This window comes from Coenobita brevimanus, chromosome 94 (assembly GCF_032717465.1).
Source record: "Coenobita brevimanus isolate Jiangsu-jjx chromosome 94, ASM3271746v2, whole genome shotgun sequence".
Lineage (NCBI taxonomy): Eukaryota > Metazoa > Arthropoda > Malacostraca > Decapoda > Coenobitidae > Coenobita > Coenobita brevimanus.
In genome coordinates, this window is record NC_137047.1 from 7296850 (window position 1) to 7311947 (window position 15098).

The 15098-nt window shown below is 41.1% G+C and overlaps 1 protein-coding gene across 1 annotated transcript; it reads left to right on the plus strand.

The window, feature by feature from the left end:
- Nucleotides 1-4760: 4760 nt before the first annotated feature.
- On the plus strand, nt 4761-9181 carry LOC145412827 (palmitoyltransferase ZDHHC3). The gene is made up of 4 exons (XM_080282618.1): nt 4761-5033; nt 5950-6171; nt 6709-6921; nt 8546-9181. The coding sequence occupies exons 1-4, from the start codon at nt 4767-4769 to the stop codon at nt 8702-8704; spliced, it is 861 nt and encodes a 286-aa protein (XP_080138744.1). The 5' UTR covers nt 4761-4766; the 3' UTR covers nt 8705-9181.
- The last annotated feature ends 5917 nt before the right edge of the window (nt 9182-15098 follow it).

The window sequence follows — 15098 nt, forward strand, 5'->3', positions numbered from 1 at the left end:
AAAGGGAGTATTAATGGTATTCTCTCCCTCCCCCACGCTACCCATACATCTTGTTTATCACCCTCTCTCACTCCAATATCCCGAGTAAGTGTGAATCAAGAATAAAATCAATTACCAAAGTCCCTCGGCTAGTGGAAACCATATAAACTTCACGGCTAATATCTGCCGCCCTCCAGTAATACCATAACTTTCCCCTAGCCGTCACAAGTCACTCCCCGCACCTCCCCTATCTCCTCCTAGTGAAACTCAACCCCCCTCCCGCGCCCGCCTATATTTACTGCACTCCTGATACACTAGGATTGATTGTGTTGTCATTACTATCAGAGAAGCAAGTATCCTGCGAGATACACATATCCTAGATAAGGTTTTATATTGCTATGTATTGTGCTGTAATATCTGCTGATTTGTCCTGTGTCTCATTGTGGTAATATACGTGTAAAAGCTGTTGCCTGGAGTTTTTGTGTCCTGCCTCTCTTTATTGCACTAAGCTCCGGTCTCGAAAGAGGACCCCGCTCCACGTTAGGTGAAACAGGAACGAGAAGTCGAGCCTAATTTCACCTAGCATTACATACACATTTGTCAGTATTCATGGATAAACCTCAAGATTTTGAAACCCTAGCGAGTGTTAATGTCTGCTTGTCGGGTAGTCACATAATTCGACAATATTCTGGTTTGTATCTAGCTTGATGTTTACATACAGTTTGAGATCATCTGCATATATTTTCGTGGGTGAGTTCCCAACATTGTTAAGAAAACTGACATACAACAGAAACACGAGGGTTCCAAGAACCGAGCTCTGGGAGTACCCTCCTGAGGTTGCTATGATGGTGATTGCAACAACTCTCATTTCGCAATCTAGTAAGAAATCCCTAATAATGATGATGATGATAGTGAAGATGAGGGTGGTGGTTATTATTATGATGTTTGTGTTGGTAGTGGTGACTGATGAAAATGATGAGGGTGGTGATGACTGATGAAAATGATGAGGGTGGTGGTAACAGGAAAATGATGGTGGTGGTGGTGGTGGTGACGGTGATGACTGTGGTGGTGCTGCTGATGGTTATGACAGTGGCTCATGCATTAGGCATATACAAATAAACAAAAATAAATAACAGTAAACAAATGCCCCATTACTTAACACCTCAATTCACCTAAATGCCTTCACAACAGAGGTCTCGTAAGTCGAATATAATCATCTTATGGCAGTAGTAAAATTAAAATAAAATGATAACACCTCACCATAGTCAGAAGATAAATAGCGTTTGTGTTGCCGCTGTTGGCCGGGTTGCCAGGTGACCTTGATATCTCCAGCTCACGTTGTGGATCTTCTATTAATTACACCTTTTAATCTATTATCTAGAGCCAAATTTATGAAGCCTCGTAGTCATAATTAAATATAAACGATCTTGGTAAACTTCTGGAGGCGATAAATAAGTAAATGAGGCTGCTATATATTAAAATCCTTGGTAAACGTCTGGTGCATGATCTGTAAGAAGGGAAGATTACTGGGCTAGCCTGGAAAACAGGAAACGTCAAAAGAAATGGCCTCGTAACACAAGCTTATAAAAATTATTCTTCATGATGTTGCAGGCAAGTGGTCATAGAGCAAATTTCTATCACCGATATGTGGAAACATTGGCCATAACTCTTTTGCCAGACTGTAGTTTCAAATTGCTCACAGTCTGATCTTAATTGTCGGATATTGGGAGTATGGGATTTGTAGCGGCATGTAGTATGGTGTTTAAGTGTTATTTATGATGTCCACGGTAACATAATAGTTATGAAATTCCGTATATGCCTGTTCTTGTTAGTCTCAGTGAAACAGATGAAGATATGTAATTAGGAATTACAGCTCAGGTTCATCATTAATCTCTGCTTTGGTTTGGCCACACTAAGGACTGGTATTAGAGTATAGCATAAGTACCCACCCACTGAGTACCAGGAATTTGATATTTGCAGTCAACATATCTGATACTTAATATACATTTCCCTTTTTATAACACCTATTTTGAGTAAACAGAGTTTTTGGTTTGGTATTGGGAAAGTTTAGGTTGTTAGGAAAGGTCAATGTGGAAAGGTTAGATTTAATGTAGATTTGGTAATAATTGGTTAGGTTAGGATATAGTTTATCTGTTGCCAGACGCCACAATCTCGTAAGGGGTGGCCATTTGACTTTGAGTTATTTGTTTTATGGGGAGGGGCACTAATCCTCCACCAACCCACTTGTTGACACGTAGGGAGCACGTCTGTACAGCGCAGATGGACTAAGCAAATCAATGGCCTGTCTGAACTCAGCTATGCTGACCGTCTGAAAAACCTGGGCCTGTATTCTGTAAAAGGGAGACTGATCAGAGCTGACCTCATTAAATGCTGGAAAATCTTCCATCGCCAGTCCCCAATTGCACCGCCTGAGCTCTTTTCTCTTCCTTCATTAACTCACACCAGTGGCCATAGATTCAAGGTGGCCAAGTCCCGCACTTCAGTTGAGTGTAGACGCAGGTTTTTCAGCATCAGATGTATAGACCTCTGGAACTCTCTTTCAGATGATGCTGTTAGTGCTGACTCAGTTGCATCATTCAATTAGTGCAACTACCGTGCATATGGCACAAAACTCATCCTCTAATCAATAGTCTATTCTGATGATGATGTATATAGGAAACGAGGCTGGCGTGCCAGCAGGTATGGGCTGCCCTACTTCTTGTAATGCAGATTCCCACCGAGCCATACTGTTAATTGTAGTAGGGTAGCCAACCAGGTGAGTAAACCAGGTGAGTAAACCCAGCGTAGTAAATGGTTTCTTGGCTTACAGGAAACCATTTGGCTTGTCACTCAATGTAAAGCCACCTGTAAAGGAAAGAAAAGCAATAAGAAGTGACAGGAAAGATGGGAGAAATATGAAGAGAGGAGGGCAGACACAGAAATAGAATGATAAAGACCTATAATTGATACTAAAAGCTTTTTCCAGCAACCCAGAGTTCATTTTAAAGTTAAAAAAGTCGTCTGGAGAAAGCAAAAACTAAATTTTTTAATGATTTACCCAGCTTAAAGGGTTAATACAAATTTAAAATGAATAATATAAAAAAGAAAAAGACATGAAAATGAGTGATATATAACAAGGACATACTACACATGAGACGCTGGAGAGGCATGCCTTCATGTGGTGGCAGAGAGGGAAGAGGGTGGGGGATCAGAAGTTGAGGTGAAGGAATGAGTGGAGAGGTATGGGAGTGTGTCAGTTGGAGGGAGGGTAGCCAAATGGTAGAATCTAGGGTAGCACAGAGGCAGTTTAGTTGTAGCCACCCCTTACAGGATGAAAGTGTTCGACTACAGATAGATAGTTGTACAGTCACTCATAAAAGAAACTACCCCCTCGGCCAAGACACCTTTCAACCAATATGATATCGGTCCTGGTAACACTGTAAATGACGTCAGGTGTGGGGGTGTGAAGCTGCGTTTGGGGGAAGTTCATTCAAAGTTCATTCTAAATGTGTCGAGCCCATTCATTTAACCCTTGAGGCCGGAGGTTTCATTTGCATCATGTGCGGCATTAATGCATAAATGTTCGGGTATGGGATTGTGTTATCACCTGAAAATTCTTTGTTCTTGTAGCATAAAGTTAATTTTGTGTGAAGGACAACATAAGTCAGATATAAAGTATGTTTGACTCGAAATGTGGATTGAAGCAGTGTTTCGTGCAGATTAACTCCGCCCTCCTCTCAAACACCCCTCCTCATCCCCCCATATAGCTGACGTCAAATACACTGTTACCAACACTGAATACCCCGAGTTATATTGCCTCTAAGGCAGGGGGGGTCTTTTCTTTTATGAGTGACTGTACATAGACCATCATACCTAGATGGCAGATATAACCAGTTATATGGTACAGAAGGCTCACACAGTATGTGAGTGGATGGGTGGTCCATGACCTTGCGCACTGTGATTTCGCGTACCATGAATGCATAATCTTATGGGAAAAATAGCATATGGGCGGGACCCCCCTCAAACCTTGATATTTCTTTAACCTTAGAAACATAGTAAAGGGAAAATTTTTAAGATACATACTACAGATATAGCTAAAATAACAAAAATATGGTCAGTCACCTTTAAAACAGCAGATGACAGGCCTGATGGACTTATATAGCAGGGGTTCTGAGGTGCGGCAACACACTTAGAGTATCCCCTCTGCCGCACCACCCACTGCACCAACACTTTCCTCTTCATAACTAGACTCCTCTTGAGCACCTTCCCCACAAGCCTCTAACTCAGTCACTTCGGCCAAAAACCCCTGGAAGTCCAGTGTTGACACAACTGACCTTGCATCCTCTTCTTCCTTTACAGGAACTGAATCAGACAATATAGCTGGTTCGTCACTTTTACTTTCTTGAGGGCATGTCATGTGGGGGGGAGGGGGGTTGTATAGTCTGGGAAAATAGAGGTTTTGGGCCACTCCCTGCCTCTGTCCCACATATTGTGGCTAAACTCATGCACTGTGATCACGCATACTGTATGAGCCCATTGTACAGTACTTTAATTATTTTACACCAGCTTGTTTTTATGCAGTTTATTTTGTGTAGCTCGAAAGCAGAAAGAGATAATCTATTAGTAAAACTCAGAATTCAAGATGGAGAGATGAGAGTTTTAGGCCAAAGTTAAAGCCAGTAAAATGCCCCACAGTCTCATACCAACCTCTTAATCAGCCCGGGGCCACAAATACAGCAGCAACAACAACAACTATTCATCACTTTCAGGTGTATGAGTGATCAGCGATGTACGAGTCGTTGGGGTCACGAGGGGGCGAGATGGATCCCCACAACAAGTGCATGGGGGGACGCATGTGGTGTGTGTCAGACATATGTGGCATCATCTGTGCTGTCATGACATGGCTGTTGGTCACCTATGCGGAGTTTGTGGTGTTCACCGTCATACTGGGCACAGCAAACTACCCCATCTACACCACCTTTAATCTCCTCCTCTTCAATGTGTTTGCCATCCTTGCCCTCTCATCACATGCAAGAGCCATGTTCACAGACCCTGTAAGTATGAATAATAACCAAAGTACAGGTACTGGTAGTCTTCATTATGAGTCAGATGTTTTCTGTAATAGAGTATCACAGTGTTTTATGTACAGTTGATTGGCATCATGAATTGAGGGAATTAGCACATTGGCTTTGTAGGTAAGAACAAAACTTTAATTGGCAATTTTGTGCCAGTAGGCAAGAATGAAACTTAACTGAAAATTCTAATTGTGGTTGACTTAATAGCAGAAATAACATAGAAAGACTATAGTGTAACTATAGTAAGAACTTATCGTAATCTTCTTTGTTGGCCTGGTGGCTTGCGGCTTCACCTGTGGAAATGACAGAATTGATAATACTGGGTGTATAATATATATATATATATATATATATATATATATATATATATATATTATTTGTCATACATATTGTATCATCTAACTTGAATAGGTTCTTCGTTGTTTAAATTCAGTGCTGTGCAGTAGAACTGGTATGCTGTAGATATTATACCTGAATATCCAGAATTTGGTTTTAACATAAGGTACATCTGGTTTGAGTACTGTGAAATCTTTCACATTTTCCCTTTATATAGCTAGTTGTTATATCCTCTCTTTCAGGGAGGGTGGCTGCCTTTAACGATATACAGAAACACTGTACTTGCATTCTTTCCTTATTCCTTTATCCTCCCAAATAAGTGCTATACGATACTTAAAAGAATAATGTGGTTTGTCATTTTGGCAATAGTACAGTGCCTGGTATTATAAGAAGGAATACAGATTATTTGTAGTGTATTTTCAGTAATACTGCACTGAATATTGTACAGTAATAATATCTTAAAGTATACGGTATCATCATGTCTAAATAGACATTAGCAATATTTAAATAAAATATATGGTAGTAGGCAGTACAGAACAGACATCTTTTTTCCATGCAGGGTGCAGTTCCTAAGGGCAATGCCACTCGTGAAAACATCCAGCGTATGGGTTTACGGGAGGGTCAGGTCATCTTCAAGTGTCCCAAGTGCTGCAGCATCAAGCCAGAGCGCGCCCACCACTGCTCCGTATGCCAGCGCTGCATACGCAAAATGGACCACCATTGCCCCTGGGTCAATAACTGTGTTGGAGAGAATAACCAGAAGTTCTTTGTTCTGTTCACTGTAAGTTCAAGAATTGTGGTCAGTTGTTTGCATGTTGTTTTGATACCTTCTTATTTTATTTGGGTCTTGTGCACCTTAATTGAAAGTCTTGAGTAATGTTCAGAGTGGTCTGAGGTTGTTTTTTCAAATATTTGCCCATGTCCATTTCAGCTGATGTTAACATTAAATCACCAAGCAATAATACATTCACAATGTTAGCCCTTTATGATGGGATTCCAAGCTAAGGCCTGCATGACTTCTTTCGTGAGAGAACATAATAGTGATTGTCCTTGAAACATATGTAAATTTGTTTGGGATTTATTTGGAATCAGTTGTGTAAAATTTCATAATTTACAGAGTTCATGTAAAAAGGTTCAGTACTGTATTTTGAACAGTGAGTGTGGTGAGTGTCAGTTATTTAACATTTAACTCTAAACCCAGGTAAGAAATGAGTTCTCATTAATGTAGAAGTGCTTGTAATGCTGATGATTTAATAATTAAAGTGAATCTGTTGTCATTATGTAGTTTGTATGATACTTTTTTTTCTCTTTCCTTCAGTTGTACATCGCCCTGCTTAGCCTGCATGGGCTCTTCCTGGGCATCTACCAGTTCATTATCTGTGTCAAGAGTGAATGGCGGCAGTGTTCTTCCTTTTCTCCCCCAGCCACTGTTGTACTCTTGCTGTTCCTCATTTTTGAGAGCCTCCTCTTTGCTATTTTCACTGCAGTCATGTTTTTCACTCAAGTTAATGCCATTTGGAATGATGAAACGGTAAGGACACCTTCACTTATTTGTACTTTGACCTAATTTTTAAGCCTCTAACCACATGCCAGTAACAAAATGTACTAAAAAGCACATTGTAGTTACTCCATTACCTTGATTTTCCCGTCTTTTTTCCTTCTGGAAGGTTTATAACTACTGCATTCATTTTACTTGATGTACCCTCGTACAGGTAGTCTCACTGCCATAGTGTAACATTTCTCATACCGTTTTGTAGAGTGCTGTTGGTAGGAAGTGACAGCCCAGGAAAAACTTCCAAAATTTCTTTCAACCACTTTTTATTCTAGGCAAGCTTCATTGCATGTCTTGTATATTTTAAGGGCAGAGGGTTTCTTAGGCATGGCATTATACTCTGACAACCACCATATGATTTTATTCAGCTCAAGGAATCCTGTGCTGTCCATAATGATTAAATCCCCATAAGACAAGGCCTCACCTCCGGTACTTTAGTCAGGTTACTGTCCCATGAAATTTAGCTGGGGAAGCCTCTGTCTTGTAAAGAGTTTAATTAGTGGTCATTGACATATCAGCCATACATGATCGGTAAAGCGATAGACTTAACACCATTCAGCACAGTAGGTACAGTATAGCTAACGTATTTGATAGTACCAGTATGTAGGAGAGGTGTGGTAGTTGATGTATTCATGTCTGACAAATATGACATTCACGTGTTTGTTGTCAGCCGTCACAAGAATGAACTGGGTTGCTAGTTATTTGCTGAAAATATAAACTACTGTAACTGCGATTGAGGAAGTTCAGGGAGCTGTTGCCTCTCCTAGCATTGAGAGGGCTCTTTCTCTGTGTTTAGGAATCTTTGTATGGGGCATGTTTTAGGAGTTTAATGCTATATGGTAATGAGATCTGGGCAGAAAAGGAAGAGAATTTTCGTAGGCTTAGACATTCAGAAATTACAACAATTAGTTGGATGTGTAGTGTGTCCTTGAATGTGAGGCCTAGTGAGCAAGGATTGCAATTGAAGAGTTGAGAGGAAGGATGGGACTGGAATGTATTGGTATTATGATGAGGAGGGGTAAGATTGTGATGGATTGGGCATGTTGAGAAGATGGAAGATAACAATTGGGTGCAGGAGGTGAGAAGTGTGAACATCGAGGGAAGGGTTGCAAGGGGGGGAGGGGGGACCTGGGATGAGGTCAAAGAACTTGGCCTCAGGGATAAGGGACTGAACAGGGAGGTTGCCAGAGACTGAGCAGCGTGGAGAGCTGCCATTAGGTGACCGAGGCTGACACATGCAGGGATGTTGGTGCCTTTATAAACCATACAATTCAGTGCTTGTATCAATATGCTGGAAAGTATAGGCAGACCTTTGTTACATATGGATGCTATCCTAGGTTCAAGTGTGGTATGCTGTACATTCTCCATGTGGTGTTGAGGAGTGATGCAAAGTACATACACTGCATTAGATATCATCATGCAGTCCTTTATTGTCCCATCAGGAGCATACTGGACTAGGTTAAGGCTTTGCCAGACATTTTACATGAGTGACCAGTCACTCACCCCTGCCACCAATCAGCACACTGCTTTTGCCCACACTATATTTCACATCTGTGACCGGTATTGCGAGGCCAAACTGTGATTGCCACACTCCAACTTGCAGGGTATTGAGCAACTGAAGAAGGAGCAGGCCAGCTGGGAGAAGAAGTCGCGGTGGCGGAGTATCCAGGCGGTGTTTGGTCGGTTTTCCCTCACTTGGTTCAGCCCCTTCACCACACCCCCACTGCCCACCAAGACCCACTCCTACATGTATGCCGTATAGCCTTGTCATATGGCCACGGGCAGTTAGTTACCAGACCATAATATAGTAGAAAAATTTTTAAATGGTAGTTTTTTCTTTATTACAAGTGTAAACATGGATTAGTAGTAAATACAAGTATATCAAATGATATGGTGAAGTATGAATCAACATTTGGGAATGGCATACTGTAGATATTGTAACTGTTTAGTGATTGTTCATAATTGTCCCACATTAAGTGGCAGAAAGATGATATGTAATGAAAATATATTCTATATAAAGACAAATATGTTTTGAACATGTACAACATGAAGATTCATAAACTTACCAAGAACCTCAGTAACATCCATTCTCATATTTTGCATATGTGTCATATTTTTTAAGCATATAATTTTTAAGATTTTGATAAAGTTATTTTCTTGTGAACACTGTGAATTGTATGATAATTTCAAATATCTTTCACTGTGGACCTTCAGGTTTCTTTTTTGTTGTGCTTTTGAACAAATTTATGTAAGGAAATTCAACTAATTTTCTGAAATATTTTGGTGTACGTGCGTGCGTGCGTTTGTGTGTGTGTGTGTGTGTGTTTACATGTTTACACATGCATGTGTGCTTGGAGAGAGTGCATGTGTTAGACACAGGTATTATGTACTGGTACTTCCTGAAGTGTGGGTGGGTGAGTGGCAGATGTTGCAGTAGTACTGTTATGATGATTGTCTACTTGTTTCATTTTTTTTTTTTTTTTTTTTTTTTTTTTTAAGGTGTATTTCTTTAATTCACCATGTTTCTGTTGGGGAGTACCTGGAAAAAAAAATACACATACTATCAATCTATCTATCTATAGCCCGACGCCCTAATCCCGCAAAGGGTGGCCGCAGACAAAACGCCTCCAAGTCGCTCTGTCACCCACCATTTGATTACCCTCCCCCCAACTCACCCCCCCCTCCCTCATATGCCTCTCAACTCCATCCCTCCACCTCATCCTTGGTCTACCTCTCCCTCTCCCTCCTCCCACCTCACCCACATAAACCCTCTTAGTCAGTCTTTCATTCTCCATTCTCTCCACATGTCCAAACCACCTCAGTGTATTTCTCCTAATCTTCTCAACCACATCCACATCCACCCCACAGCGTTCCTTCACTTCTTCATTCGTCAACCTGTCCCTCCACGTCACTCCACATGCTCCTCTCAAGTAACTCATTTCCACTGCTCTCACTCTTGACTTGTTCCCCTCTTGTAAGGTCCATGCCTCGCTTCCATACGTCAGGGTAGGGATCACAATACTACTATGCAGTGACTTCTTAACTTCGATACTCACCTCCCTATTTCTCATCGCTGCTCTCAGTGTACCAACAACCTTCCTTCCCTGCTGTACCCTTTCACGCACTTCATCCCCCAAAGTTCCATCCTTACTCATCACACTACCCAAGTACTTGAATGCACTCACATTCTCCATATCCTCACCATCCAACCTCACTGCACACTCTGTGACTTCATTCCTCTCAAACACCATAACTTTACTTTTGTTTACATTAACTTTCAGATTCCTCCTCCTACACACTGTCCCAAATTCATTCACCAAACCTTGCAACTTCCATTCATCTTCACTCAACAGCACTGTATCATCAGCAAACAGCAACACCGGAAGCTTCCAAATCTCACCCTCATTCATTAGAGCCACTCCCACATCCACTGCCCTACCCTGCACCTCCTTTACAACCCCATCCATGTATATATTAAACAGCCATGGAGACATCACACAACCCTGTTTCAGTCCCACCTTGAGATCAAAGAACTCACTCAGCTCACCATCCATTCGCACCGTAGCCCTGGCTCCCTCGTACATACTCTTCACAGCACTCAGCAATTTCCCCTCCACTCCATATATTCTTAATACCTTCCACATACCTTGCCTATCTATTCTGTCATAAGCTTTCTCCAAGTCCATGAAGGCAGCATACACTTTCCTTCCCTTCTCTAGATATTTCTCCACTAAACATCTTAGAACAAATATCTGATCTACACACCCTTTTCCCTTCCTAAATCCCCCTTGTTCTTCTCCAACTAGCTCCTCTGTCATATGTCTAACCCTATCAATGAGTATTCTACCATATATTTTACCAGTCACACTAAGTAGGCAAATACCCCTATGGTTGCCACATACTTCTCTCTCTCCTTTTCCTTTGTATAAAGGAACAATTATACCTGATTTCCAGTCCTCTGGAACCCTTCCCTCTTCCCAAGCCAATCTACACAACTTCCATATCCACTTCACAACAATCTCACCCCCATACCTAAGCATTTCACCACACACTCCATCAATACCTGGGGCCTTTTCCAACTTAATATTCTTCATCGCTTCCACGACCTCCGCCCTACTGATCTCTTCCTCCCTCCTCTCATCTCTTCTTCTCCCAGCCATTCCCCAACCACTTATACTCGCACTGTTCTCACTCTCCACATTCAACAAATCCTCAAAGTGCTCCTTCCATCACTTCAGTTTCTCTCTCTTCTCCACCAACAATCTATTATTCCTATCTTTCACTCCCCTACTATTTCCCCTTTCACACTGCCTTACTTTCTTTACCTCCTTCCAAAACAATTTCTTACTCTCCCTCCATTTCACACTCAGATTCCTCCCAAACTCTTCATCCACTTTCTTCTTACTCTCCTTCACCAGTCTCTTAACCTCCCTTCTCCTGCTCACATATACCTCTCTCTTCTCTCTCTCATCTTCTCCCCTACCTCTGCTCGCTAACCATTCACTATATGCCTTCTTCTTTTGTTCCACAGCTCGTTTCACCTCATCATTCCACCATGCTGTCCCTTGCATACCCTTGCATCTCCTCCTCACTCCACAAACCGCCTCACACGCTGCGCCTATCTCCTCCGTGAATATCTTACATACGTTTTCCACCCCTTCCATCTGCTCTAACTCATACCTTCCCAGTCTTTCTTCCACTATGCTCTTATACTCTCTCATTTTCTCACTATCTTGCAATTTCTCCACTCTTCTCACAGGAGTTGCTTCCTCCTGTCTTCCCCTTCGTCTTTTCAGCCACTTTCTTTGCAGCTCTACCTTGGCCATCACTAAGTGATGGTCCGAGACTCCATTCCCCCACCCTCTCCACACTCTTGCATCCAACACTTGTCTTCTCATTCGCTCATCCACACACACGTAGTCTATCATTGCCTTTTGTTCAACAAGTTCACCATCCATCCTCCTCATTACTCTCCATGTATACCGGTGGATCATCTTATGCCGAATACACATACGCATACTATATAATTATCATCATCATCATCATCATCTAATCTTGTGTTGCCCCATGAGGAGCATAGGAGCCTGGGGCTAGGCAAGTTGGACCAGACATTTAAGATGAGAATGACCAGCCTCACTCATCCCCAAGTGGCAATATGTGAACAATAAACCCCAACCACCCCTTGGATATAAACCTGCACAGGCTCAATCTGATTGGAGCACCTAAATTAGCACTAAACCACCTGGCACCATAATTTGGTTATATGATTACCACCCAGCATAGTACAGTAAATGGTTTCCTATTGTACAGGAAACCGTTTGGTTTGTCACTCGGTATGAGTTACCCATAGGCAGAAGGAAGAGGGAAGAATGAAGGAAAAAAAGATGTAAGAGGGAGTGTAGAGTCACTCGTAGACATAAGGAGGAGGAGAGAATGAAGGAAAAAAGACAGAAGAGGGTGGAAAGAAAGAAGGAAGGAAGAGAGGAAAGGGCAGTCACCTGAGAGTAGCACTCCACTCACTCGGTGTAGTGCTGCTCACAGGTGACAGCCCTTTCCTCTCTTCCTTCCTTCTTTCCTTTTCTGTCCTTTTTCCTTCATTCTTTCCCCTTCCTTATGCCAGTGGGTGATCTGTATTTCTTCTTCTGTCTTTTTTTCCTTCATTCCTCTTCTTTCTGCCTATGGGTGACTCTACACTGAGTGACAAGCCAAATGGTTTCCTGTACACCAGGAAACCATTTACTATGCTGGGTGGTAACCATATGTAACCAAATTATGGTATCTGGTGGTTTAGTGGGTAATTAAGGTGCTCCAGTTGGATTGAGCCTGTGCAGGTTTATATCCAAGGGGTGGTTGGGGCTTATTGCTCATGTAATGCCATTCAGGGAAGACGGAGGCTGGTCACTTTCATCATAAATGTCAGGACCAACTTGCCTATCCCTGGGCTCCTACACTCCTCATGGGGCAACACAGGATTAGATGAATATATATATATATACACCGGTAGTTAAATCATAAAGTAATACATTTGCACTGTACTGTAAAATATTCTGTGTAATGTTTTAATATACTGTTATGTATGACAGACGTAATGATCAGATCATTTTGAAGTTTCTGTATTAGTGAATTTGCAGCTTTTGTCATTGTTCACTTTGGTTGAGAAGTTCACATCATTCCAGGTTGAGTTCTGACATGTTTCAAAGCTTGAGCAAGTTGTTTTTGGTAATGTTACACTGACTCAGTATTTCTTATTACATGGGGACATTCACAGCTACAGGCAATATTCCATTGGTGATGAATTCAAACTAAAAAGTAAGTAAAGGAGTGAAGGACTTCATTGTAGGAATGCTTCTTTAGGCATACCAGTTTAAAATTTTGACATATCTTTGTAGAATATCACTTGGCTTGTGCAGCATTAGAGATGCATGAGAAATTCCACATCTTGTAAATTAAAAACTTTTGGCAGTCATCCTTTTTTGAATGAAATTATCACATTATTCTACAAAGGATGATTATAACTGATATAACTGATAAAAGTAGTACATAATGTTATCTGATACACTAAAGGTATAAGAACATTCAGCAGTGCTGTATAAATTTTCAGCAATCTCTATGCTTTAGTACCAACATAGTTTGTAGGATTTATTATTCAGTGTAACTGATTTCTGTGGACTTTAATGATTTTCAAATATGCAATAATTATTTGATAGTGTACTATACTTTAGTACTCTATGTCCAGTCTTTATACTTAATATATTGATAACCAGATGTTGGATGCAGTGGTTGTAATTTGTTGCAGAATTATAAATTTTCAACAAAACTCCTCGGTTGGAGATCAGTGCTGCCACAGCTAAAAACAGACTAATCAGATTCAAAATATGGTCTTGAAGTTTAGTAATCTGATTACAGAACTCCCAAAAGCCACTTTATATATATTTATTATCCATGGGGTTAGGGGAGAAAGGATATAAATCACATATTCCCCCCATGATGTACAAGGTGATGGAGTGTGGGGCTGGAAACATGCCCTCTCTGTAAGAGTGTAGGTAGTCAAATATCATGTGTTCGCCTCTGCTGCCTCACTCTCATTGTTGGATTCATAGATGTTTCACTGAGATGTAGTGGACAGAGGTGCATAGTCATCTGCAGATAAATGGAAATTTGCTTCTCAGTCCATCACACAAAGTTGTTTGAATCTAAGAATCCTATTACGTAAGAGAGGTGGGAAAGGCAAACAACTTTAGTATCTGACTATGTTGTAGCCCCTTAACCTTGCACTTGTACTACAGTGGGCCAATTGAAATAGTACAAAGGTGAAATAATTCTTATTTATTTACTTTTATTATTTCTGGAGCATGTACTGATGATAGAGCATATCTGACCTATCTGTATCATTGGTGGCAATACTCTGTAATGCAGGATGCAGCCTGATCTATCTAACAATTACTGGTGTTCCCAGACCGATCATCAAAAATTAAGAGCATGCTTACATCTTTGTGCACTCAGTTGTAATAATATGGTACTGCCAAAAGAACCTCTTTCCTCCCAAGACACAGGAGGGTGGGAAACTGTATGTGGGGGCTGCCGTTCTCCACCTCATATTTCGAGAGGTCAAATAGCTGTACACTAAAATTCCCCCACTTCATATGAACATGGGAAACAGTAAACCTCATCACTCCAATGACATTTTTTAGTTTTTTATTTTATTCAGGCTACTGAATGACAAGTATATACAACTTGGAAAAGACCCTTTGTACTGACTAAGTTAATGAGGGTTGTATCATACCCCTCCAGCTTAAGAAATCTCTCCTAGACCGAGTAAAATGATCTGGATGTATCAAGAATGACTACAGAATACATCACCGAGTACTCTTAAGGCTATAGCAGCAAAGATTTGAATATTATTGCCCGTGTCTTGCTATCTTAAATATCAGGACCAACTTGCAGAGCCCCAGGTTCCTATGCTTCTAATGGGGTGACATAGGATTGGATGATGGATGGATGATATCTTGCTATTAAAGTACCATGATTCACACCATGCTCACTTTAATTGTAGTTCTTTCACCTTAACCTGGTGTAGATTTTCATTCTTTTGCATCTTATTCCACATAGCATAGTGGTAGAAAAAGAATGCTAATGGCTCTACATCCTTTTTCATT